This window comes from Typopeltis vanoorti, chromosome 5, assembly GCF_054136105.1.
Source record: "Typopeltis vanoorti isolate ZY-2024b chromosome 5, IOZ_Tvanoo_1.0, whole genome shotgun sequence".
In the NCBI taxonomy this organism is placed as follows: Eukaryota; Metazoa; Arthropoda; class Arachnida; order Uropygi; family Thelyphonidae; genus Typopeltis; species Typopeltis vanoorti.
This window is the reverse complement of record NC_143553.1, coordinates 104,503,500-104,531,230: the sequence shown is the minus strand read 5'-3', so window position 1 is coordinate 104,531,230 and position 27,731 is coordinate 104,503,500. Positions and strand designations below refer to the sequence as shown.

Below are 27,731 nucleotides of genomic sequence, written 5' to 3'. Positions count from 1 at the left end.
TGTTACTTTTAAATAAATCCACTGTAAGCTTTCAGAAGTCTGATTAAATTGAATAACCACTAGTAATTAAACTGAATACCTGCAGTAAGAAATTAAAAAAAAAAAAAAAAAATGAAAATATGCAGGAAGAATATCACAAACAATAACAGCTCAGCTATTTAGGCATAATTTTTTAATGATAACAAATATAGAAATAAATAATTAGAGCTAGTATTTGACAAAGTAAAGAGACATATATTTAATTCTGTATGTTAGTCAAGTAAATAATAGTTTAATATCCGATGTTTCACTGACTAATATCTGTTAGCATTTTCAAAGGGTACACTGGTAAGCAATAGAATTGTCAGTTAGTTTCCTAGTTTTTGTTACTTTCTATTGCTTACCAGTGTATCCTTTGAAAATGCTGACAGATATTAGTCAGTGAAACGTCAGATATTAAATTATTATTTACTTGACTAACATACAGAATTAAGTCTTTAATTTATTAATACTAGTGGTCAAGAAAAAGGTCATAATATAAATCAGACATATATTGTTTGATATATTACAAAGAATAAATATACCTACATGCAATATTGAATACACACAAAGATAATGAAATAAAAATAAAAAATGAAAAAATGTCCGAAAAACAATCTATAAACCAAGGAGTAAGACAGGGATGTCCTCTGTTTCCAACACTTTTCAATATTTATATTAGTGAAATATTAATACAGTGGAACACTTTAAACAATCCAAGTATAGAAATTTCTCAGAATAACAAAATAAATACACTATTATTTGCAGATGATCAGGTAATAATATTAGATAAGGAAGACAACTTACAAAGAGCAATATATAATTTAAACGTTATAGTAAAACATTTTGGAATGAAAATATCCATAGATAAAACTAAAACAAGCATTTTGTGGGCAAACTCCAGTTAGAAGTAAAATAGTTATTAATAATAAAATAATAGAACAGATAAATACCTTCAGTTATCATGGATGTGAAATATCATAGGAAAAAGACAAAATTAAAAACTTCAAATTTTTTACAGATTATAGACCTTGTAAATAGAACACTCAATCCAAATACAGTACAAAAAGAAACAGGCTTGAAAATATACAATACTTTAGCAGTGAAATTTAAGTCATGCAATGACTTAAATTTCTGACTAGCCACAATACTGTGTCTACCTATTAATAAGTCAAGATGGTATTACACAACTATTTGGGCAATAAACAAACAAGATAAACAAGTGAAATGAGATTTATGAGAAACAAAAAAAGGAACAAAGATATTTTAAAAGAACTAAAAACAAAATCAACAGAAGAAAAACTAAACAATTATAAACAAAAATGGATAGAACATGTAACCCAAATGGCCAACACTCAATATCCAAAACAAATAATAAAATATAAACCAACTGGAAATAGAAGGCCAGGTAGACCTCAAAAAAGGATAGTGGATGATGAGACTGGAACAGACTAATATTGTCTATATCCATAATTAGCGTTATGATGATGATGCCAGATGAATACATTTATAATGAATAAGAGAGAAATTTGCCAAAAATAATAAGCAAGCAGTGTATATGACAGTGTTCAAATCTATTTCAACCTGTGGTAGTGATCACAGATATTTGAAGAAAAGTAGAGAGTGAGTAGATGGCATCAGTGGCAGAATCATTAAGGGACATAATATCATTAGTATTCCAGAATATGTGGGTGGAGCTCATCTGAGATGACATGACTTAAATATACTGGCAAAACTGCAGAGTGATGATACGAATGCAGGAAAGACCAAGATCTGGGTACAAATATGCAATTAATAGTTGAATAAGAGATCCCACTGTGTGTAGTCATTTTTTATCCAAGCGGTTAGCCGAGTGGCTATGCGCTTCACAACCATATGCCTGGGAAAGGAGTATACTGGGTTCGATTCCCACTGCTGATGTGAGGAGCTTAGGATCTTTCTCAGACATAGCCAAGTTACCGGTCTTGGGTGTGGACTGCAGGGTTTTCCTCCCCAGTTTATCTGGGGTTTTTCATCCCGCAAGCAGGCAAACCGGCCTGGAGAACTCAATGCTTCTACAGACATAGGATACACCAGGAGGCATAGGGCCAACCACCTTATCCTTGTGTACAGTTGCGGTTAAATGAATAGAAAACCCTAAACAACGCAAGGTAAAAGAGGGAAAAAAGGGAGAAGAAGAATAAGAGATTAAGTGGGATGAAAACTCTTGATAGAAAGCTAGTAATAAACTTAATTATGTGGTAATTTCATAGTATTCTGTACTCTCCTTGGGGGCACACACACACATATATATGGCAATAATAATAAAGTATTAAAACACATTTTGAAATTCACCCTTTAATCAGTAAAGGTGGATAAAATTTGCTCATGGCAGATCTAATTATGCACTTATGTAAGTTAGGTTTTTTCCAAGACAATCTAGACTAATGGCACCTTCCCATCTTGAACTTACTGAATCACAAGCTGCAGTTTGATGTATGCAAAATGATTAGCCACAATACTGTGCCTACCTATTAATGAGTCAAGATGGTATTATGCAACTAGTCATTTTTATTCACTTTCACCATTAGTAAAATTTAGCACTATTTGGCTACTTATATTACAAATTAAAGCTTTGAAACACACTACACAGTGTCCAAAGGAAATAAGTAATGCTGAAAGAGATGGAAACAATATTATGTCTAAACAGGACAATAATTCTGAAAGGTTCTCTGAAAACCATCAAACTAAACATAATGTTCTTTATGCATCTCCCATCTGTAAAAGATTGTAAACATATAGTACAGCACTTTGGGTGGAATAACAAATTAGATTTTTTACCTTTTTTTTTTTAATATAATCTGGAAACCCAGCTCAATAGACCAAACAGTATTTTTCCCTCCAATGCAGATCTCTCATACACAGTAAAGACATTCATAAACATCTATGGTGGGGTCAAACCTGCAGCTTATTGATTGTAGACCAAGCATATTAACAACTCAGCCAACCAGGCTGGTCAATATGGATCATGTAAATGCACATATCAATCCCCCCCCCCCCCAAAAAATAATAATCTTAGAACACATAGATGTGGCTAAAATGATATAACTAGAGATTCAATTAATGAAGCCACACTAACTGCAGCTACTTGCTTATATCATTTTTTTTTTAAATTTTCAACACTGAATTTCTGATGTGACATTTTTGCAGTGCAGTACATGTCCCAATTTATTATAGAAATAATTTCAGAAAAACCAATTAATACACTCTTGAATGATGTATTTCATTTATTTATTCAGGGTAATATAATAATACATTACTCTGAATGTAATATGAAAAATTCTGAACATTAACATCAATGAAATACTCACAGGATGGTGACTGCTCAAACCGTGTAAAAATTATAGTAGTTTTGCGGCTTTCTGATAGCAACTCTTCATCCTCCTCTTGCTCTGTCATACGATGACGGTGACTGCAAAAGATATTTAACTATTTACAGCTGACAAGAAAAATACATTTGCAAGTGCCTAACCAATTAACAAAAAAGTTATTGAAGATTGACAAAGTGAAAATAGTAATTATATTACCTCGATATGATAAAAATAAATTAAGAAGAAGGACTATGATGGCAAATGATTCGATGCATAGGCTGTGTAGAAAGAATGGATGCGAGTTTTTGTACGTGTGGAGTTAGTTTGAGGAAAGATTGGATTTGTATAAGAGGGATGGCCTACACTTGAATGCATTTGGCATCAGGAATCTTGAAAAAGTATTAAATGATATAAGACCTAACACAGAGAGTAAGGGAAACTGAATTCTGTTGGGAGGAATTGTGTGCAAGAGTGAAAATGTTAGATAACTGTGTTAATGATGAAAATGGTTATTATGTAAATGATTATGAAGAGAGAATTATTCTGTGTTTGTCCAATTCAGACCTATCAAGCATCTGTAATGATTTCTGCATATGTAAGGAACTAGATAAGTTTGACAACTTGCAGATCTCTGTAAGTTGTCAAACTGTATCATGCAGACCACAAACAAGTGTATACAAAAGAGCATGCAGATAATTTATTATGTCTGTACATGCTAGGAGTATCAGAAACAAAGGAGTAGAGTTTGTTGCCTTGATTAGTATATTAGGACCTCATATTTTAGGCATTAGTGAGACTTGGCTATCAAAAGCAGATACACTAACCAGTATGAGTGCAAAGGGTACAGTATTTTTAAGAAGGACAGAAGAGGAGGGGGGGGGGGTGTTCTGCTAATGATATCAGATGACTTGAATCCTGTTAAAAGGCTTTCCACTTGGCTATACTATAAATTAAAGATAACAAGAAATTATATACAGTCATCCCTTGACTTAGTTCCATTCAAAGAAACGTCTATGATCGCATAAGGGAATAAATAACATTTTCGACTATACTTTCTAACAAGACAAACTAGCGTAAAGTAAAAAGGTTTCTATTTAGGAAGAATGCATCATGTGCAGTGGCAACAGTACATTCAGAAGCAACCTCTCTCGGCAGTCAACAATCGGCACGTCTTCAACAGTTCCTTTGTTGATTTTGTGTTTGAGAAATAGGTTATTTGTGTATTTATCATTAATTATTTCGCGATGTTTTGTGCAACATTGTCCCTACACACCCAATCAAAAAACCTAGTGAAGAATCACAGAAAAAGAGGAGAGCAATTGATCTTGAAATGAAGTTGCCAGTTATAAAGCAAACATGAAGTTGGTAAGCCCATCAGTGTGATCGTACATGACTTCAGATGGTCTCAATCTACAGTGACGACTATTTTAAAAAATAGGGATAAAATCGTAGAGGATCTGCTTCCATTAAATCGACAATAGTGATGAAGCAATGACAAGGTCCTATCAGCGATATGGAAAAGCTACTTGCATCATGGATAGAGGACCTGAACCAAAAGCACATACTCCTTAGCACTAGGACCATAACTGCTAAGGCACTAAGTCTCTTCAACATGTTGAAGGAGAAAGCAAGGTACGATTATGACTTCGTACGAATTCAACATTTCTTCTGGCTGGTTAATGAGATTCAAGCAGTGTTTTGTGCTACATAATGTGAAAATGTATGGTGAATCTGCAAGTGCAAGGTGTTTGTGGAGAAAATGGATAAAATTATTATGGAGGAAAATTATTTGCCACAGCAAATATTTAATATGGATGAGACCTTTGTTTTGGAAAAAATATGTCCATGTGGACATTCATCCACAAAAAGCTAAAATCTATGCTTGTTTTCAAAGCTCTTAAAGACTGTATTACAATTCAGTTAGGGTGTAATGTGGCTCAATATAAGCTGAAACCATTTGTGATATGGCATAATGAGAATCCAAGAGTCTTCAAAAACATTAGGAAGCATACTCCTCCAGTTCATTATAGAAGCAATAAGAAGTCATGGATGGCTCAAAAATTGTTTGAAGATGCCTTATCAACTGCTATGCAAGTTGATAAGGCATCCTCAAAAGATTGGAAATGGAAGCTATTGTGTAAAAGAAAATGTAGAATTTAAAATTTTATTAATTCTAGATAATGCTCCAGGTCATCCAGCGTATAGTGGCGATTTTCACCCAGATCAAGGTCATGTTTCTCCCTCCAAACACTACTTCATTGATCTGGGTGAAAATCACCAATGCAAGCTGATTTTCACCCAGATCAATGAAAAAAAGTTCCCCCACTGAAGGAAATGATCAGACTCCCATGCAATTCTGAAAAGCATTCAATATTTTCATGCTATTAAAAATATTGCTGTGGCTTGGGACAAAGTGACCTCTCAATGTATGAGTGGCATATGGGGAAAGACATTAAAAAAGGTCTGTGCACGGATTTTGGAAATTTTTAAAAAAAATGAAAGCCATTTTTGTAAATTGAGTAAAGAAATAGTGGGACTAGGAAATAATCTGAATCTCAAAGTGAATGATGACAACATAGTTCAACTCATAGAAAATACTCCTGAAGAGTTGACCAATGAAGAATTAGTCGAACTGGAGTAACAATGTGTTGCAGAAGAGGAACGAGAAAAGGAAGAGCAAAAAGAGAAATTAGAGGAGGTAGTTAAACAATTCACAGTGAAGGGTCTTGCAGAATGGTTATTTATTTTATTTAGTAATTTCTACAATGTCTCCACTGCAATATTACTCTAATCCAGTGGTTCCAAAACTATGCAACGCAGAATTGTGAAGTGCAGTATGATATTTTAAATTTGTTTAAATTTTACTTACTTTAACTTTAAGTGGTTTGGACCTAACTACTGAATAAATGGAACTGTAATGATGTGATGCACATGACACTCTCAGTCAAGAAGTTCCACTCAGAGTGCAAACAGATGTGTCAGACTCAACTGTGAAAGACATTATCATTAGTGAAAACTTTAGTAAAAAGAGTATCCAAAAAGCTCCAAAAAAAGTAACAAGGGAATTTTCCTGCTTAAAAATAAACTGGTTAGAATGCAGAAAAGATAAAGATGTGCTAGCAGAAATAAACTGGTATCCAAAATCTAAGGATGAACACTATTTCTGAAGATTAGAACTGCAAATTCAGATGAATCAGTTTGTGACAATTTGTGTAACTGACAATTTTGAGTAGAAACGGTCAAACATTCAAATTTTCGAATCGTGCGCAAAAACGTCACGTCATAGCACTCAACAGAACAAAAGGCTGAGTCTCGATGAGTCTAAGGACTCCTTGGAGTTGTCCTTAATAATCATTTACAAAGATGTGAAAAAGATAGATGTGTAGACAGACATTACTTGTGAAAAAAAATTTTTTTTTTACACTTGGTTACAAAGTAAAATACACTTGCCTAGAAATTATATTCCTGTTTAATCCTTTACCCATGTGTGAGCAAACATTTGGTAGAGAATTATCTACTTGGTGATGATAATTTTACATCAACTACCTCAATATATAATAATGCAAAACACAGTTTCTTTTGGATGTATATATATATATATTGCTAAGCATTATGGGAAGGGTCAGATTGGTTTCAACCTTTACTGTGGTTTCATCAGTGAGAGCCAGACAAAGAAAGTACCAAGGCTGAATTAATGCAGATGTCATCTTTTCCATATAGTGAAGTCAAAGGCAGTGATCCTTCCCATAATGCATAGCAATATGCACATAAAATATGTATCATGGGATACTAAAACAATTCATGTGACATCAAAAGCTTCTATATACAAATAGCCGAATTGTGAAGATATAGTAGCGAACAAATGAATCAGAACAAGCCAAATTTTCATCACGATTTTGTTTTTGTTACAGTTCACAATAGTTTTGGTTTTAGTTCACTATTTTGGTTGAGTGCTGTGTGTTTTAATTGTCTCTATGAGTTTATTAATAGTGTAAACAAGTTGACATTTGCAGTATTTTATTCATCTTGTGTAGCTATAAAATGGATAAAACTTCAAGAAAACGTTCAAAAATGTGTATTCTTTCTCAGCAGATATCCACGACCCAAAGACAAATTGCCAATGAGTGTGGTGTTGGTTTGGGTACTGTTAATGCAATTTTAAAGAGGTTTAGAGAGACAAGTACCTCTTCCTGGCAGAAAAAAGAAAACTACACTGACTCAAGATCGTTTACTAGTCGGGAAAATCAAAATGAATCCAAGATTGTCTGCTGTAGACTTAAATAGTGGCATCAGTGAGTTGGATTAATGTTTCTGACATGACAGTCCATCGAACATTGTTGGAAGCAGGGAAGACTGCCCGCAGACCAAAAAAAAAAAAAGAACAACTGTTGATGAAGGCTATGCAGAAAGAGGCTCCACAGTGGACAAAAATGAACAAAGATTGGACGATTTAGAAGTGAAAGAAATATTTTGCTTTTCTACTTGTATATGAAAATATGACTTCTGCATTACTTCAACCTTGGTATCACTTATGGGTCTGGCTTCCACTGATGAGACCTCAATAAATAAGGTGACCAATCGTCCTCCTTTAGGGAGGACAGTCCTTCTTTTGTAGGTTCTGTCCTTTCTCGAAAAGTGTCCTCCTACCTGTCGTCCTTTTCGATATTTTAAAACTAATCTGTTAATCTCTGTATTCAGAGATGCCGCGCTGAACTGTTACGCGTCATGTGACGGTAAGTTCGGAAAGACGCGATTATGAAACGCATGCGCAGGGCATAGGAGAACTTCACGTGTCTCGCCCTTGCGCACTTCACTTTGTTTACTTTATCTCTATATTATACTTCGTGTTTATTTCTAACGGAAATATGAAATTATTTCTTTCTCAGTGAATATTATACTCAGGTAAGTACAATTCACGTTTTATTAATTCATTAATTCAATTTTATACAACCCTGTTTTTAACACAAGTGTAAAATAATTTAAATATAGATTTAGCAAAGTTTTATCGCTTTTGTTATTAAAGTTTTAGTTTTAATTATTAATTTTATTTATTCATAATGTGCTTGCATCGTTCGTGTGGCTCTATATTTTATTTTTAATTTATTTAAGGGATGGAAAAATCAAGAAAGAGGAAATGCCATTTCAACAATCAATTGAAAAAGGAATTTCCACTCCTCATATCAAAGAGAGACAACATTGTTTTCTGCAATATTTGCAGAGGAGAATTTTGTTTTGCAGTTGGAGGCAGAGCAGCTATAACGAAACACTTGAACACCAACAAACATAAGCAATAATTAGATGCATGAGCTTCCAGTAGTAAAGTAACCTAATTTTTTAAAACTTCTAATTATTCTGAAGATGAAAAACAGTTAGCTGTAATGGAGGGAACATTTGCATTTCATACCATAATTCACAATCAAAGTTTTCGTAGTATGGAGTGTACAACTAAATTATTGAAAAACTTTCACAATGCTAAATTTTCATGTGCCAGGACAAAATGTGAGGCTATTATTAAATCAGTATTTAAAAATTACTGTGATAAAATACTTGCAGAAGACTTGAAAAATGCAGCATTTGTAATGGTTTTATCTGATGCATCAAATCATAATGAAACCAAATTGTATCCAATACTAGTAAGGTATTATAATGTTACCAAGGGCATTCAAGTAAAAATTTTAAATTTAGAATCCATTGAGGGCTAAACTGCTGAAATTTTGTCAAACCACCTATGCAGAGTAATAAATGAAAACAATTTGAAATCTAAAGTTGTTGCACTAACAGCTGATAATACAAACACAAATTTTGGTGGGCAAAGAAGCAAAGGAGTGAATAATGTCTATGTAAAATTACAAGATTTACTCCAAAAGAAAATACTAGGAATAGGTTGTAATGCACATATTTTGTCAAATGCATTCAACACAGCATCACGTGCCATGCCAATTGATGTAGAAATAATAATAACGACAATTTATTTGTATTTTAGTCGTTTTACTGTTCGTGTGGCTACTTTAAAACAATTTTGTGAAGACGCAAATGTTGAATACAAAAAACTTTTAGGATATTCAAAAGTTAGATGGCTCGCTCTAACACCTGCTATAGAGCGTGTTTTACAATTATTTGAGCCTCTCCGTTCATTTTTTAAGTTTAGACAAATGTCCAAAAATTCTGGAATCTTTTTTCAATTATGAATTATCGGAGATATTAATGTATTTTGTACATAATCAGGCATCTATTTTCCACAAAATGATTCAAAAGATTGAAGGTGAACACATTTCAGCTACAGAAGTTAGTCTTATTTTGAATGATTTTGTCCTTCAATATTTGAAGAAAAATTTATTCCTTTAATAATAAAATGAAAATTGTCAAACTTAGAGGAATCAAATCCGGGCATAACGGAAAAGTTTACCAAAGAAGTGCAGAATTTTTACCAAATATGTTTCCAATATGTCGAAGAATGGTCTGAAACAAATATCACAGGAAATAACAGTTTTCAATGGTGTTTTTTGACTTCACCGCAAGTAAATTGCGCAGATATTGAAAATTGTGTTGAGTTTTTATCGAAAGAAATGCCTGATATTAAAATCGATGACAATTGTCTGTTTGAAGAAATTAGAAGACTGAATGTATATTTAAATTCTGATAAATTAGAAAAATGGGAAAATCAACATGTTGAAATTGATAAAAGATGGGTGGAAATATTTAACCATTTCAAAAATGAACACATTCCATATGAAAATTTAGTTATTTTTGTTGAATTTACGTTGTGCTGCCCTGGAACTAATGCAGCAGTTGAAAGAGTTTTTTCAATTGGTAATGATTTTTGGACAAGTGAGAAATCAAGATTGAATGTTGATACTCTAGCTGCAGCACTTACCGTAAAATTCAATATAAAGGATATTTCTTGCTCCGAAATTTCCAATATATTGTGAGAAAACGATATATTGACAAAAAATATTCATTCAATGGAAAAATACTCGTTTAATTAAATAATTAAAAGGGATGTAAGCATAATTAGTGTATTTTTGTTTAAATTAATAAAATGTTTCATTTATTTACGTTGTACTTTTTTCTTAAATTTTTTCGTCCTCCTTTTCATTGTAAAAAAATTGGTCACGTTACAATAAAGGCTGAAACTGGTCTCTGGATAGTGGCCCTTCCCATAATGCACAGCATTATATATATCCTATATATCTGTAAGGATATGTGTTGCATTATGGGATACTAAGGCAAATGATGTGAAGTTATTAGCTTCTATATACAAGTAGCCCAGTCGTGAAGTGACTTCGCAAGCAAACACTTGGATGAAGGATGAAACCAAGAATATAATTTCTTTTAAGCTTACACGGTGATCCGAATGCATTTTTGAAAATTATGGAGACAACTACCGTGTTTGAATAAAAACTTTAGTTTAATATAACTAAACAAGAATAAACGCACAAGAATATAATTTCTTGGCATGTTTAATTTATGTAAAGGGAAGATAAAGTTCATTAGTAATATAAAAAAAAAAGACATGAGGAATAATTTATTAAAAATAGGAAAATATTTTTAAAAAAAGTAAAAGTAGAAGATGATTGTAGCAGAAAAAAGATAGGCATGTGTACACTGGATCACACATTTCGGATTTCAACTAATTGCATTCTAAATATTAGTTTTCCTTTTGTGTCATTGTGGCAAAACACTTGTTTTGCTAACCTTTAATCTCAATCTGTTCAGGTAACAATACTACCAAAGATTAACTCCACTTGCACTTTCTTGAATGCTAATAATGTCAGATTCCTTTCTAATACCACCCAATTTAATATCATTCTTCTGGTGATGCCTTCTATTTATTCTGCTAATTTTTCCTGCGTTTCATCTATGTCTACTTCTTGATAAAATATTTTATTACTAACCCAACTTTCTGATCCTCCCCTCTTGTTAAATAAAGCGTTTTGTATACTGCCTTAAATAATGCTTTGTAAGTTAAAAAAATAAACAAAACCTACAATAATGCTAAAGGGAAACTGGTGAAGAACAAGTCAAGGTAAATGGAGGTTACTAAGATTTTTTTTTAATCATTTTTTTGAACAACAAATTTCATCGTATTCTACAATTATAAGATTAAAAAATAAATAAATAAAAAACTAGAAACACTGTTCCTGAAAATCTCTGATGATACTGAAACCAGTTTTAAGAGTTAAGGATCTGAGAGCTGGGTCAGAAATAAATATCAAATACATATATGCTTCTGATCATATGAATATATTTTTTATGCAGATGATGTACTTTTAAACACCTTAAGGACAAGTCTCCAGAATTCTCTCATAAAACTGAATTACAGTTATAACAAATTTGACATAAAAATCAACAACAAAAAGCCTGTGCAGTGGATGTGGCGTTTGCACACCATCGCGCTTGGCCACACGAAGGAAGGCTTCGTTTCGAGTCTAGTCGGTGACTAGAGGAAATTTTTCTAAGCCTTTTTTCGACCGGTTCCCGAGTTAGTCGATCTCTGGCACGGGCAAGCAGGTTTTTCCTCCCGGAAACTTGGGTTTTTCGTCCTGTAAACTCAAGAAAATCGATCGTAGAACCCACATTATTTCAGACATTAAATATATTGTGTTAGGGTTAGGGACCACGAGATGGCGGCACATTTGAGCCGTCTCTCTTCACTGCGTACCGCTTAATTAGTGATAGCTTTGGGCCATCTGTCTTTGATTGGGTACCAGTGGAGATTGAACTGCCCACTCAGTCTCCAAAAGTTAGATAGGGCTAAATGGCCTCGCCTACTCCTGTATACAGGAATAAAAAGGCGTTAGCTGATTTTTTTTTAAACAAAAAGACCAAAAGTATGAAAATAGGCAGAAACAGAAAATTTTAGCTATACAGAAAAAGTAAAAATTTTCAGCTATTTAGGCACAGTTTTTAGTGAGGATGGTAAATTAAATTTAGAAATAGAGACAACAGAATAAGCAAAGCTAAGCTACAAAATGGAATATCAAGGTAATAATCTTCTTGAATGGCAGTCAATATCAAGTAGAGTGATCTGTGCAAATATCAGAACGGAGAACTGGACAATGAGATTTATGATCCCACAGAAGGTTCTACTAAGGATGAAACAGAGGAATTTTTTGAGGCATTAGAAAAGACAGCTGGCACAATGAAAGGTCAAGGAAAAGAAAAAAGCATATCAACAGTTTCTGGCAAGTAAGTCAGCATGTGCTCTTAGAGAGAAAAATGTAAGAAAGTGAAGCACTGGGTACGACTAGTTAAACAAGTCTTGGAAAGACTTTGGTAAGCACATAGAAAATAAATATCAGGAAGGTGGAAAAATATTCCACAGGATATTGAACAAGCTTAGCAATGGATGAAAGAGTACTATAAAATGAATCAAAGATGATAAAGGTGACAAGAAAACTGAAGATAAACATATTCTAGATGTTTGGTTACTTTGAAGGACTGATAAATGAAACAAGCAGTGACAGCATGGTGGTAGAAAACACTTAACAGGAGTGCCATCTGGAATATATACCTATACTTGAAGTTGAAAAAGCTATCACAAACTTGAAATATAGAAAGGCAGCTAGAATAGATGATATTCGACCAGAAATGCTGGAATATGGAGGTATAACAGCTTTACCGTAGTAACACTACATAATTCAGAAGGCCTAGTCACAGGGTCAATTCCAGATGACTGGAGTAGAACGTTCATAGTAGCCATCTATAAAAAAATAATTAAAACTGAGTGTGAGAAATACAGAAGAATTTCCCTACTGAATGTTCCTGGTAAGATTTAGGCAAGTATAAATGAGAAACAGCTAAGTAAAACTGTGGAAGGGAAGCTCGGTGAAAACCAGGGCTGGATTTAGCACAAATAACTGGTTGTCAGGATAAGATTTTCCCTTTAAGACAAATAGTTGAGAAATACTAAGAATAGGACAAGGATCTGTATATATGTTTCGTAGATCTGGAAAAGGATGATAAGTTGATATTTATATTAAGTTATATGGTGTAAATGGGACATTATATTGAGCAATACTGTATTTACTCGAATATAATTTGCGCTTTTTTCCCAAAATTAAAGCTTAAAAATTGTGGTGTGAGATATATGCAGAGATTTTCGGAAACTAAAGTTTTCAGGAAAAAACTGAAAATGGGTATGACTTACCAAGTATCTCCTATTCGCTATCGCTACTTCCGGCCTCGAGAGTGGTTTCTTTGTGTGCATCGTTCAAAGTCATCTACCCAAATAGCATCATCTTCTTTCCCATTATTTCAAGTAAAAATTACTAGTAATTTACAAGACTTGAGATACGTAATAAACAATCCTTCATGAATGACTAATGAGAAGTGAAAGCAGAGCACAAATCTTACAGCAATGGCAGGACAGTAGAAGATAGAGCAACTATGAAGACATGCATATGATTGGTGAGGTATTAACAAAAGATCTTGTGACTCAAAGACAAAGGCAAGCCGACAGTTTTTGGGTTGAAATGCTAGTTCTCTTCAACCAAATTCCATAATATCTGAAACTGCCATAACAACATTCATTATATATTTCTTAGTTTTAACACATTTTTTACGAATTTTAGAACATTTGGTTGAATTTTATTGCTGCTTGTTTGCATTCAAGCTAGTGGGGTGGACTTGCACATACCTAACTAAAAACTATTGTTTTTAGTTAGATACTGTGTTTGCTGGTGCAACATGTGGTTTTGCTTGAGTATATACAACATGGTTAATGTGGGAGGCGGGGGACATGTGATTCATTAGTTAGTGCCATTTTTATCCTAGTTGTCTCTAATTGCACTATTTATTGAAAAATATATTACACAGACTGCAAATGTCACTGTACTTTATTCAGTGATACAATAAAACTACTTGTTTTTCTTGCATTTGCAGTATAGTGGCTTTTGGGGAGGGAGTGTTGTTTGGGAGTGAGTTATCACCCTGACGTGTGCGTGAGGTATGTGCAAAACTTTTTAATTTCTTAAAGTTAAAATTACTTTTAATTTTAATTTTACTTTTCATAAAGTAAAATCAGGGGTGTGAGTTCTATGCGATGGCAAGTCTTATTCAAGTAAATACGGTATATTGTCTCTATTTAAAGCTGTAAGTCAGCAGTTACAATTGAAGGAGGTACAAAATCAGGTGTGACAAGGATGCACATCATCTCCACTATTGATTAAATACATGGATCACATTATGAAGAAAAGTGGTGTTAAACCTGATATCAAAATTGGATATGTTAATCTCAGCTCTTTACTTTATGCAGGTGATGTTATACTTCTGAATAAATCCAGTGAAAGTCTGCAAGATTCCCTGAGTAAATTGAATAACTGTTACAAAAAATTTAGTATGAAAATTAGCAATAAAAAGATAATGAAAATAGGTAGAAACATTGAAAACATCAAATTCAGCTATTTTGGCACAGTGAAAATGGCAAATTAAAGATTGAAGTAAACAACAGAATTAGTAAAGTTGGTATGGTAGAACTCAGCTGAATACATTTATATGGTATACGAGAGAAATTAGTCAAAACACTAAATTAGCTGTATGCAAGACAGAGTTCAAACCAATTTTAACTTATGGATCTGAGAGCTGGGTTAGAGATAAAATACTTGATCAAAGATTGGAGACCACAGATATGAAAGTTCTGGGATAAATTAGAGGCCTGAACAGATGGCATCAATGCAGAATCATATTATAAATGAACACATTAAGAAGGAACTTGATATCGTTTGTGTTTAAGAATGGGTGAGCAGGTGTTTAAGAATGGTGGTATGGTCACTTAAGCAGAATGGTAGAACTTTCTTCTACCATTCTTAGTTAGCAAAACAGGTGTCTGATGCCAAAATAGTAGGAAAAAGACTTCCCAGAGGAAGACCAAGGTCTAGGTGAATTGATTCAATCAGAAGTGACTTTGAAGAAAAAAAACGTTAGATAAACATTGGAGTGCTGACAAGTAAAAAGTGTAATTTGGAGGAAAATTGTTGATAGGAGATTAATGATAATGCAAACTTAATCATGTATTGTAGTCATAGTAGCCTGAACACCCCACTCATTGCGGGTATGTAAAATCTCACATGATTAACGTTGTATCATGTTCGTTTCACGAGTTTTGTCTGAAGAAAAATATATAGAGAGAATTGTCACTGTTTGTAAAATTTACTAAAATTCCTTTTTATGTAATAATTTTATTACAAAACTGTGTTAATCAAATGTGATTCGCATGAAGTGTGACATCATGTCCTGATGTTAGCATATTTCCAAATATGGAAATCTCGAGAGAGACACATGCATATTATGTGAAGTCCAGACCTAAAAAAGGCTCTTGTGTCGGAAGTAGAAGCCTTAGGATTTTAGCCTTGGGGCTTTTGATCCTTTTCCCTGGGTCCATTGCCACGTGAGGTCTACTGTCGGCCGCCAGAGTATCTAGCATCAGGAGATCAGCACAAGTTGCCATGGGGAGCTCATCAGAGAAAGTTCATCGAACAGCTGAGGCCACCATGTTGCTGAATAATGGAATTCAAAGGATAATGAATATCAACGGCAAAGACAAAGAAAATGGCTGGAAAGAAAAATTGTGTAGACAAAGGAATCAATTAAGGATTGTACTGAATGAAAGAAGTATATGGAATTAACTCTTCATAAGTACTAAGAAAGATACGTAAATACTTCCGGACAATTCACAACATGTGTTCTTGTTCCATACAAAACTGTGCTAATGTAAAATTATTCACGATAATTTGAATAAGTATCTAAATTAAGAGTAAGCATACTGCTGTATGTACTGAACTACACTTGGAAAGTTTATTACTTAATGAATAGGAATGACTAGAGAGTTATCCTAAGTTATGTTTAGGTTATAAAATAGAATTGTAAGAGAACTAAGCCTAAAATAGAATCACATGTAATTATTTAAGACTTGAAATTTCATTGTATCCATATGTGAATTGAACTGTGTAAATAGATTTCTTGGTTTAATTAAATTGGTTTGTGAAATAACACACTGAGATTGGCTTGTCAATGCACTAATCTGAAAACTATGAACCTGCATGTATCTGACTAATAAGGGGCAAGGTATTTATGATATACGAAATGATAAGTTTAAGTCATGATTGATATAAAGTAAAGGACAAAGTTAATGGGGAATAATAACAGTAAGAATGATTCTTACAAAACTCACACCCTCAAGAGTAGTTTAACTGGCGCAGTCATAAATCAAATAAATTCGTTAAATTACAAAGTGTGAGTGAAAGTGAAAAAGCCAAAGCAGAGAGATATAGTAGGTATAACAAAATGGTGCAAATAAGATAAAGCAAATCATGGAAATATAATACGGATCATTTCAGCTTTGTTGATCTCAAAACGGCATACCACAGGGAAAAAAACTTAAAAACTAAATCTGTATGGTGTCAATGGAACATTATACAGAAAATTGCATGGCACTTATACCTGAATTGAAAGTATAAGTGCCATGCATTTTTCTGGTGTTAAAATCAGATGTAATATATGGTTCTATATATCTCCAATGTTATTTATAATCTACATGGATTGCATTACGAAGAAAGTGCTACAGAACCTGATATTCAAATATAGGATATTTGTTAAACTAAGATTTTTACTCAATGCAGATGCTGCCTTTCAAGTCTTTAGCCAAATAAAAGAACTGCTATGACAAACATAAGATGAAAAAGCAACAATAAACTTTTAAAAATAATCAAGGCAGCAGAAAACATTAAACAAATTTTGACAAGTGAATCAATAAAACATATTCTACATTTTAGCTATTACCTATTTAGACAAAATTTTTAGTAAAGATGGCAAATTATGAACACTTATAAGAATAAGAAAGGCTGGTATTGAGGTAAGCCAAATGAATAAGTTTATAAGAAAAATCAGCCAAAACATTAAGCTATGTATGAAATACAGAAATTGATAAACACAATGTTTTCCTGACATTTTTATTTTTCGCCATAAGTTTCTTCATAATTCTTGCCCATAATCTACATTCTATGACTGAATGATCATTTCTATAATCAGTCAATTACAGAACGAAAAAAAATTTGCAAACAACAGATTTTAAAAGCCAAGCCTTTTAAAAATGAAAATATATTACATAAAAGAACTGTCAATATTAATACTTTGGTGCAATGCAAATCTAAATGTAGTGTAGTCACTTAGAATGTGTGAATAAAGTTTAGAAAAACATTGCATGAAAGCAAACAAAATATAGATGAGTTGGTATGAGTGCATCGGAATATAGGATCTGATCACATCTGATATCCATACAAATAACAGATCAATTTGAAAAGAAGGTTGTTGATCAGACAATAGCTACAAAGTCTTAACTGTATTGGTTCATCATATTATATAACAGGGGTGTTCAAAGTGTCGATCACGGAGCGATTTTTGGTTGATCTTTTGTGTATTCTTCCTTACTTACAAATTTAATTAAAACTGAAAACATAATATTTTATTTATCATTATTTTGTATAATTTTTAATTCGCTTTAAGTGTATTGCTATTGTTTATTTATTTCTCGTTAAAATTGCCAAATCAGTAATTTTCTTATAAGTATGGGTAAATGAATTAATTTGGATCAGTGGAAGTCAAACAGCGAGCCGAGTGAATACGATTATAAGCAAAGTGTAAAAACTCGATTGTAGCTTAAATATTAAATATTCCAAAGTACATTACATCGATTTTTTACTTAGGTTAAGTCCCATGTGAATATTTATCTCGGTATAGTTTGTATTAGACAAACTATACCATTTGTAAATAACTCTTTTGAAGCTAACTGTATAAACTGCTTTAATAAGAATATGTTAGAGTGTTAAAAACAAAGGCAATGTTTTTGTCGCCGAAGCTGTACATGGCGGAATTAGAAAGATTGTTATTGAAACTTATATGTATGAGAAAGGCTTGCAAGCTCTAAATGTAAACATCTCCGAAGTCAGTCAGAAAGAGTTCAAACAAATTTCCGATGGCCAGCAACTTACAATCAAAAGAAAGCAGGAGAACAAAAGGCATGCTGAACTTGAAACTTAAGATGAAAGACACATTCCGATTCTTTGGGGGTTGCCGAACTTCATGCGAGGTCTCAGAGGAGGCCTAATAAAAAGGGACTGAAGCAAGTTGCTGTCAGAGAGACTGCCAGGATCCACGTTGCTTGAGAGAAGAGTTTCCCGCTTCCAGAAAGGAGCTTCTCGGTTCGAGATGTCACTAGAGAGAGAGAGAGAGAGAGAGACTACTTCTAGGCCGCAGACAAGATTTCAAATTGCCGAGAGGAAGAGTTCCAATTGCCGGAGAAAAGTTTCCAGGCCAGGTTAATGTCAGACATTGACCAATGTGTACCGTTTTCATTAAAATTTGATGAATCAAACGATTACACTGATATTGGTCAGTTAATGGTATTTCAAGATTATTCAAGTAAAGAATAACTTTTAAAAATTATACCATTATTGGGAAGGACTAGGGGAGAAGACATTTTTTCGGCATTTGATGAATTTGTAAAAAAACACAAACTTCCGCTTTTTAAACTTGTGTCTATTACTACTGATGGTCTCCTGCAATGATAGGTAAAAAATCAGGCTTCATTTCATTATGTAAAAACGATGACAAATATCCAGATTTTTTTAACGTACCACTCTATTATTCACCAACAAGTACTGTGTAGTAAAAGATTAAACACAAAAGATGTTTTGGATATTACATTTAAAATTGTAAATTCTATTCGAGGAAAAGCCCTGCAACGGAGATTATTTAAATTACAGGCAGACTATGATAGGGAACTTCTGTTGTACAATAATGTTCGCTGGCTCAGCAGAAGTCAATTTTTAGAAAGATTTCTTGTATTAATTAATGTTATAAAAAATTTTCTTCATGAAAAAGGAGATATTTATCCACAATTGAGTGATAAAACATGGTTGTTACATTTATAATTTTTAGTAGATTTCTGTATGAAATTAAGCAATTTAAATTCTCTTATTCCATACGAATAAGTGAAATGAAACCTGATATGATTGACTTCCTATCATATCAGGTTCGTTGCTTATGTTGTCTATTTCCATATTTAATTTACCATCTTCACTAAAAATCGTGCCTAAGTAGCTGAAATGTTTTACTTGTTCCACAGGTTCTCCATTCACAACACAGTTGACATTTTCAACAATTCTACCTATTGTCATTGTCTTTTTATTGCCGACCTTCATACATATCTATTACAACAGTTATTCAATTTAGTCAGGGAATCTTGCAAAATTGTAGTGGATTTATTTAGAAGTATAACATCATCCGCATAAAGCAAAGAGCTGACATTATCATCTCCAATTCTGATATCATGTTTAATACCACTTTCCTTCATAATGTGATCCATATAGATAATGAATAACAGTGGGGATAATGTTTACATCCTTGTCTCACACCAGATTTAACATTAAATCATCTTCCTGTACAGTGGTATCTTGCTAATCCGAATTGCCGTTTGAAAGAAAAAAAGTTTTATTTATTACGTATTATTATTTTGTGTACTATTATTTTTATTTATTAATTATTAATTTAACTATTATTATTTATTTTATTATTACAGAAAAATTTTTTTTCATACTGTCGATTGTAGGGTTATAATGGAGGCCTATTTTGCTTTATTGTGTTGACGTTTGCTTTTTTATACTGTACAGTATGTACTGTATTGTCGGTATGAATCACAAATATATACAAAAAGAGGAAATTCAAAACGTGTATAATTTGGTTAAAAATATAAATCCAGATATTGAAATTTCACAAACAGATGTTACGGAATGGATCACAGGTAGAACCGAAAGTGAATTTGAAATCAAATCAGATGCTGACATTATAAACACAAGATGGTGATGACGATAAAGAACTCAAAGAAAAAAAAAGTAAAACATGAAGAGGCATTTGACAGTTTTAATGTGTGTATAGAATGGGCTAAGCAGAATGATATGCAATTCCACAAAATTTCATTGCTAATGCAGCTCCGAGAAGAAGCATTCGAAAAAAGTTCAACTTCCAAGAAGCAAAAGAAAATCAGTGACTTTTTTACGAAGAAATAAAAAAACTTTTTTTTTCTGTGTAATGTAAAAGAAAGTGATATTTTTTACGCAAATGAAGTTATGTACTGAACTATGCAATTTTATTAAATCAGAAACCTCAACAATACAGGTATATAACAAATTAAATGTTTTCCTAAAATAAACTTGTGTACTGTATTATTTTTTTGTTTTACATTACAGTACAGTAGCCTTTTTCTATCAGTTAATTTATTTACAGAATTAAATTGATGTACCATTAGAATCTGATTATTTTTGTCTTAAAAGTTAGTTGTCTCTTGGAGGAAAACTCGCTAATCTGAACGAGCACGGTTTTTATTAGTTCGGATTAGTGAGATACCACTATACTTCCTTCAATTCTAACTGCTGACTTACAACTCAAATAAAGACTAAGTATTGCTTGATATAATTTTCCACTGACACCACATAATTGTAGTGTATTGAATAGCTTCTCTCTTGGCACCATGTCATATGCCTTTTCCACATTGACAAAACTTAAATACAGATCTTTGTAATATTCCCATGCTTTCTCAACTATTTTCAGCCTCTATTTGACCTGAATCCAGCTTGTTCTTCACCAAGCTTTTCTTCCACAATTCTTCTCAACCGTTTCTCAAGTATACTTGCATAAATCTTGCCAGGAACACTAAGTAGGGAAATATCTCTGCAATTCTCACATTCAATTTTATTTCCCTTTTTATAAACGGGTACTATGAGAGCTCTACTCCAATCATCGGGAATTTGTCCCTCTGTCCAGGCCTTTTGAACTATGCAGTGCAGCCACTGTAAGACTTTTATACCACCATACTTCAGCATTTCTGGTCGAATATCATCTACTCCTGCTGCCTTTCCACATTTCAGGCCTTTTCTACTTCGAGTATGGATATGTATTCTCGACTGTATGCCTGTCGAGTGTTTTTTACCACTGTGCTATCACTGCTTGCTTCATTTAGCAATTTTTCGAAGTAATTACTCCATACTTCAAGGATATATTTTTCTTCCGTTTTCATGTCACCTTTATCATCTCTAACTCCTTTTACAGCACTCTTTCCTCCATTTCTAAGCTTCTTCATCAACCTCCAGAATATTTTGCCACTTTCTTGATATTTATTATCTATGTTCTTGCCAAAGTCTTCCCATGACTTTTGTTTAGCTAGTTTTACACACTGTTTAGCTTTCTTACATTTGTCTCTGTATTCTCTAAGAGCACAAGCTGACTTATTTGCCAGGAGCTTTTGATATGCTTTCTTCTTTTCCTTCACTGCCTCTTTAACTTTCTGTCTCCACCATGGAGTTCTGATTTTTCTATCCTTGCAGATAACCTCACCACATGCCTCTCTGGCTGAATCAATCAGGGTTTTCTTTAAGGCTTGTCACTGAATCTCCAAGGTTTGGTTCCTGTTCTCAAACTCTTTCATTTTTTTTTCAATAAACGTTGTGTATTTTAGTCTACAGTTCACATCTGAGAGATGCTCAACTTTTATTCGCTTTAAAACTTTCATATATGTTATTCTTTTCAATATGAAATTCAGTTTTATCCTGCTCAAGACTAAATAGTGATCATTTCCAATTTCAATTCCTCTGTACACTCTGGTGTCCTGCAACAGGGAGAAAACATCACTATCAACAATAACATAGTCAATGAGACTTTTCTTATTCCTTGCCTCTTCTCTCCATGTGAATTTGTGCACATAAACCAAGCTGAAGTAGAACTTGAGATATAGTTCGCCCACCATTTCTAGATCCCTTGTTGGATTTGTGCCAAGAATAGTCGATTCATGCTGAAGGGGAGAAAGAAATGAAGGATGTACGAATTGGTCGCCAACATGCGAAATCACGTGCTTTCTTGTCTGTCGCTGTACTAGTACTAGCTTGATTTTTGTTGTTCTCTTTTTGCATTATTTTTTTATTATTAATTTGTATGATGGATCCAGTACAGTCAACAAGTTCTATTGTTACACGTTTCAGTAGCTCTTGCAAAAGAATATTGAATAATGTGCTGACATTCTGCGAAAAAGAATCGTCAGAAGGCCGTCTTCTTGTTCCCCTTTCTCAAGTCATAAAACGTGCAAGTGCAATTGCGGGCGTATCAGGGTCGACTGTTAAAAGAATTCGTAGGGAATCAAAAGGTGAAGGTAAGCCAAAATTTAAATCTCCTATAAAAAAAAAAAAAGCGCTAGAGTAAAACCATCGAAACCGTAGCTTTGAATGATTTTGATGTAGACGTTATAAGAAGAGCTATTCACGAATTTTACGTGGTCGAGAAAAGAGTGCCAACTGTTCCGAAATTGATTCCTGTGCTTAAAGAAAAAATTAATTTTCCTTGGAAAAGAGAAACTTTAAGGAAAATACTTCATGAAATCGGATTTTGTTTTAAAAAGTCCCAGAATAAAAGGAAACTTATCATGGAGCGAAGTGACATTGTTTTATGTAGAACGTAGTATTTGCACGTATTAACATTCTACGTACATTTTTCCAACTGTTATACAAGCAAAATAGTTACAATTTAAAAACAACAATGTTCGTAAATGAAAAGCTAAATTTTCCGACCTGTAATAATAAACAAACTCAGTTTGTTTATTATTACCTCCCAGAAGACAGACTGATTACCCTATTATCGGAATGGATTCTCCTTTTTCTGACATGCGCAGTAGTTTCGAGGGACCTCAAATCGGTGGGCGAACTATAATAAACATTCAGAATAGTTTACATTTAAAATCAATAAACAATGAAGTCATCTGGAAGTATGCGCATGAAAAATTCCCAATATTAACTGATATTGCGCAAAAAATTTTGTCATGTTCCGGATCGACATACTTTTCAGAATCAGCTTTTTCAAATATGACCATTATAAAAAATCAATTAAGAAATCAAATTACAAATGATCGTTTGGATGATTGTCTGTGATTGGCCACTTTTTTTTTTTTAATCAACCAGCATTTCCTGTAACTTGCGAGTTTGTAACCAATCTGTTGTTTTTTCTAACTTTGGTTTTCCAAAATAGAGAAATAAATATTTTATTCCAATATATTTTTTTTTTTTTTTTTGTTGTATTAAAATAATTAAGTGATAAATAAATTTTTTAATACACAAATAAAGTTTTTAGTTGTGTATTTTTTTTTTAGTTTGTTTATTTGTGCGTAATCAAATATCAGGTTGGGGGAACGTGATCTATATAAGAGAGTAGATTGCCGAATAACTTTTTATAGAAAAGTAGCTCGCATAGTAAAAAAGGTTGAACACCACACACCAGAAAATGGTAACAAAAATCTGTTTAAGACGTCATTTAGATTCAAGCAGATCTTTGAAAGGCAAAAATGTCGAAATTATATAATGAAATAACTACATTTTGGCAGGCTGAAATTTACACAGAACTTTGAATGGGAAGTATAGACTTCAGATGCAAGCTTTGTTTGCTTACACTTGGATAGAGGATTAAACAAGAACATAATTTCTTGACAAGTTTTATTTACTTTGAAGCCAAGTGAAAAATCTTTATTTCATCGCATATCTGTTTTGCTAATCTTCCCCTTCCAATTCTGTTAAAATGAATATACCACCTTATATTAGTTCTTCTCAGGTGATTCCCAAATGAAAAGTTATTATGAAGAATTAACGATTCTTCATAATAAATCTGACCATTTTCCTAAAATCTCTAATTTTTTTCTGCATATTTAAAAATTTTTTCTCTTCTCTCATGACTATGACCTGAGAATAAAGATATTGCAAAGTTGGGATTAACTAATGTAAAAAATTCTTCATCTTTAAAAGACGAAACATCACTACAAGAACTATTATCCCCTGTAGCCATTTTTCTTGAGTCAAGAACATTTTTTGGAGTCTAAAATATAAATATTATGAATATTAGTAAATGTATGCTTATTCATTAAGTTTCATTTCAAAGCAGAAATCTAAGAATTGCAGTTTCAAATATTTCACCTGATATTGGTGTAGCAGTATTGAAAAACATCCATCACATTAAATTGTTATTAAACTTCTTTTATGTCTTTAATTCTTTCTATATTACTAATCCTTTTACATTTCATGTGCTTGTACTGCAAATGTACAATAACAATATATCTATCTATATAAAAATAAGAGATAATGTGCCATGTCAAATGTGTATGTAAGATGCTAAAAATGTAATATTTGCATTTGATTTTTGCAATATTCGCTGTGTTTGTTTTGTACTGAATATAAATACAATAAATATCATAACAATATATGTCTATATTATGATTTTTTTTCGAGGGGGCCTGTGAAATATTTTAATTTTTCTAAAGGGGGCTCTGACATCCAGAAGTTTGGGAAGCACTGACCTAGAACACTCAGCGGGGAAGTTCCTCTACAATTCTCGCATTCAAATTTTCTTTCCCATTTTTATATAGAATGTGATTAATACAACAGCCCTACTTCAATCGTCCAAAATTTGACAATCTGAATTATGCCATGCGGCCACTAAATCTTGTATACCTTCACATCTGAGTATTTCTGGCTGAATATCTAATCCAGCTACTCCTTTCATATTTCATGTGGCTTTTTCCACCTAAAGCACTGATATGCACTCTTGATTGCATTCCTCTTTAACATTTTCTACTCATTCTGCCACTTCTTATTTCAGTTAACAGTCTTTCAACGTAATTTCAGAAATCTAGGCTAGCTAAGTAGTTAACATACCAGCTCTCCAGCCAACAGGTTGCAGAGTTTGAATCCTGCTGAGAGCATGCATGGATGTTTGTGATTGTCTATACCTTGAGTACTGCTATAACCTTTGATGCGGCTCAGCATGATTTTTGCTGTCGTTGTTCCATTAAAAATAAATGATCACCACCACCAGAAATATAGAATATCTTTATCATCAGTTTTTATGTCCCATTATCATCTCTGATACCATTTAAAGTACTTTTTCCCTCATTTGTATTTTTTTTTTTTTCACTAACCTCTAGAACATTTTGCCACCTTTGTGATATTTATTTTTTTATGAAAATCTGCTTCACTTTCTTACATTTTTCATCATATTCTCTCAAGATACCTGATGTCTTACTTGATAGCAATTTATAATATTTCTTCTTTTCCATGACTATCACTTTAATTTCCCAACTTTACTACATGCCTCTGGATAATCAATGTTTTCTTCAAGGTTTGATTCTTGTTTTCAAACTCATTTTTTCTCCATTAATATTTGTATGCATCAGTCTACAATTCTACGAAAACTGCCCACTTTTTATTTTAGAACTTTCTTACAAATGATATTCATCCTGATTTTAACCTTTTAAAAACCTAAAAATTATACATTTCCGATGAACATTTTGATAGTATTTTCATTTTCAATATAATGAAAGCCGAGATGGAAAATTAATGATCAACTCATTTGATGTGTATATGTTTTATACATTTTTTTAAAAATATGTTATAGAAATGAAATGCTAATTGTAAAACTTACTCTCCAACAGCAGAGAGTTTTGCTTTTTCATCATTTTTTTTCAGCTTTGGGCGGCCAGGTTTCAATTTTGTAGGAGATCCGCCTCCCTTTCCACTAGTTCCACTAGTCATAAAATGTGAAAAGATTTCTGTTTGCTGCAGAAGGTAATCAAATCTTCTTGCTCGATCAGTTTCCTTTAATTAGTAACATAAAATACAAATGTAATAAAATTGTCAGTAATTCTGTAATGCATTAACTTTAAAGTGACACCGAATAATAATAATTTAAAAAACTTATACAAATATTACATTAATAAATATCTTTGTTAACTGAACCATTATCCCTCATAATTGCAAGAGAAAATATGACTGCACACTCCTCTGCTACATTCATTCAAAATGCTCACTGATTCCATACTCAATACAGTATTTTTCATAATGCATGAATTTCAAGTAAAATTTTATCATGAAATCATGATATATATCCTCAAGGGGGGGAATATATATTAGGAACTCATGAAATTTTATAAGATGAACATCTTTAGTATGGCCTTTATTTTTGAGAAACTACTCTGTAAAATTCTTGTGGATAAGGGATAGGTGGCAGAAAAATTTCCAAACTCATTTTGGAATTAATTCAGTTTACCATACTGTTTTTTCTAATTTATTATTTTGATTACCTTTAACCTGGGATCGAGGGGGAGAGAAGAAATTATTACACAAAGCCACAGGAGAACAGTGTTAATTGAAAAAAAAAAAAAAAAAATATATATATATATATATATATATGATTAGTACTATTAACTCGGGGTTGGGATATGTTCATTTTTCTAAATTAACTGACTTAAAACCCGAGAATTATAACACAATGACATTTATTTGAAAAAACGCAACATGTTTCGTCAAGAATGACTTCATCAGGCGAAAAGAACATAGAAAGATATTAAAAGACACGAAATTAACATTGACACACTCTAAAGCTATACAATTATAAAGCCATAATATTCGACTGTAAATTACAGTTATTATGAGCTTGAACTACAGTCCGAGTTAAAGTTCTATTGTTGTACACCTGTGCGTGTGTGGAATCACGCGATCTCCAGTATCTAATAGTAGAGTTGAAAGAGTCAGGCAAATTATAGCTAAGATTGTTATTCATGTGAAAAGGGTCCAAGGTGATTTCTTTTGACTCGACAATGCGGTGCTCTACTTCATCATGGCAGATGTGTAGGTTTGAAGTTGATGTCCAGTTTATTTCATGTTGGTGGCTTTCGTTGTTCGTGTTTATTGAAAACAGGACATGGCTTGACAGAGCAGTTGCTCTGGTTCTTTTATAAGCAATGTCGCGCTGATGCTCTTCGAGACGTAGTAAGATAGATTTCTCTGTCTGCCCATAGTAAGGCTTTCCGCATTCACAAGTGACCTTGTATACACCTGGAAATTGTAGAAGGTTGTGAGGTTGTTTATAGTTGTGGAAGCGTGATCTTATTTTTGGCATAGTCGAGAAGCACATTTTTATGTTAAACTTCTTTAGAATTCTACTCAGCTTTTTGGAGTGTGCTGATACATGGCAAGACGATATGACCTTTGGAGTCGTCCTGTGTCTCTACGTTGCTACACTGACGGTGCAGTCATGTCCCCTTTCCTTTCTTACTTAGGATATCCCCACGCACGCATATGATCACCAGGTTCATATTTTTTATGAAGGGTCTATGTCAGTCAACATGGTCAGAAAAGCAAGCATGGAAGGTAACAAACAAATTTAATGACTTCATAATTAATTACAATACAAAGACAAAATTGATAATTAATGCTAGGTTAAAACTTTTACGATTCTCTCACCTTCTCATTCTTAGAAAAACATGGATTTCTTAATCTCTAC

At 32.9% G+C, this 27,731-nt stretch overlaps 1 protein-coding gene across 1 annotated transcript in view; it reads right to left on the bottom strand.

Annotated features, from left to right (window-relative positions):
- Iswi (nucleosome-remodeling ATPase imitation SWI) overlaps positions 1 to 27,731 on the bottom strand; it is a 365,763-nt gene that overhangs the window by 296,104 nt on the left and 41,928 nt on the right. Inside the window, exons 3-4 of the mRNA XM_090392651.1 lie at positions 25,872 to 26,044; positions 3,369 to 3,469 (exon numbers count right to left, since the gene is read on the bottom strand). Of these exons, the coding sequence (XP_090248777.1) occupies positions 3,369 to 3,469; positions 25,872 to 26,044 (274 nt within the window). The remainder of the gene's footprint in view (positions 1 to 3,368; positions 3,470 to 25,871; positions 26,045 to 27,731) is intronic.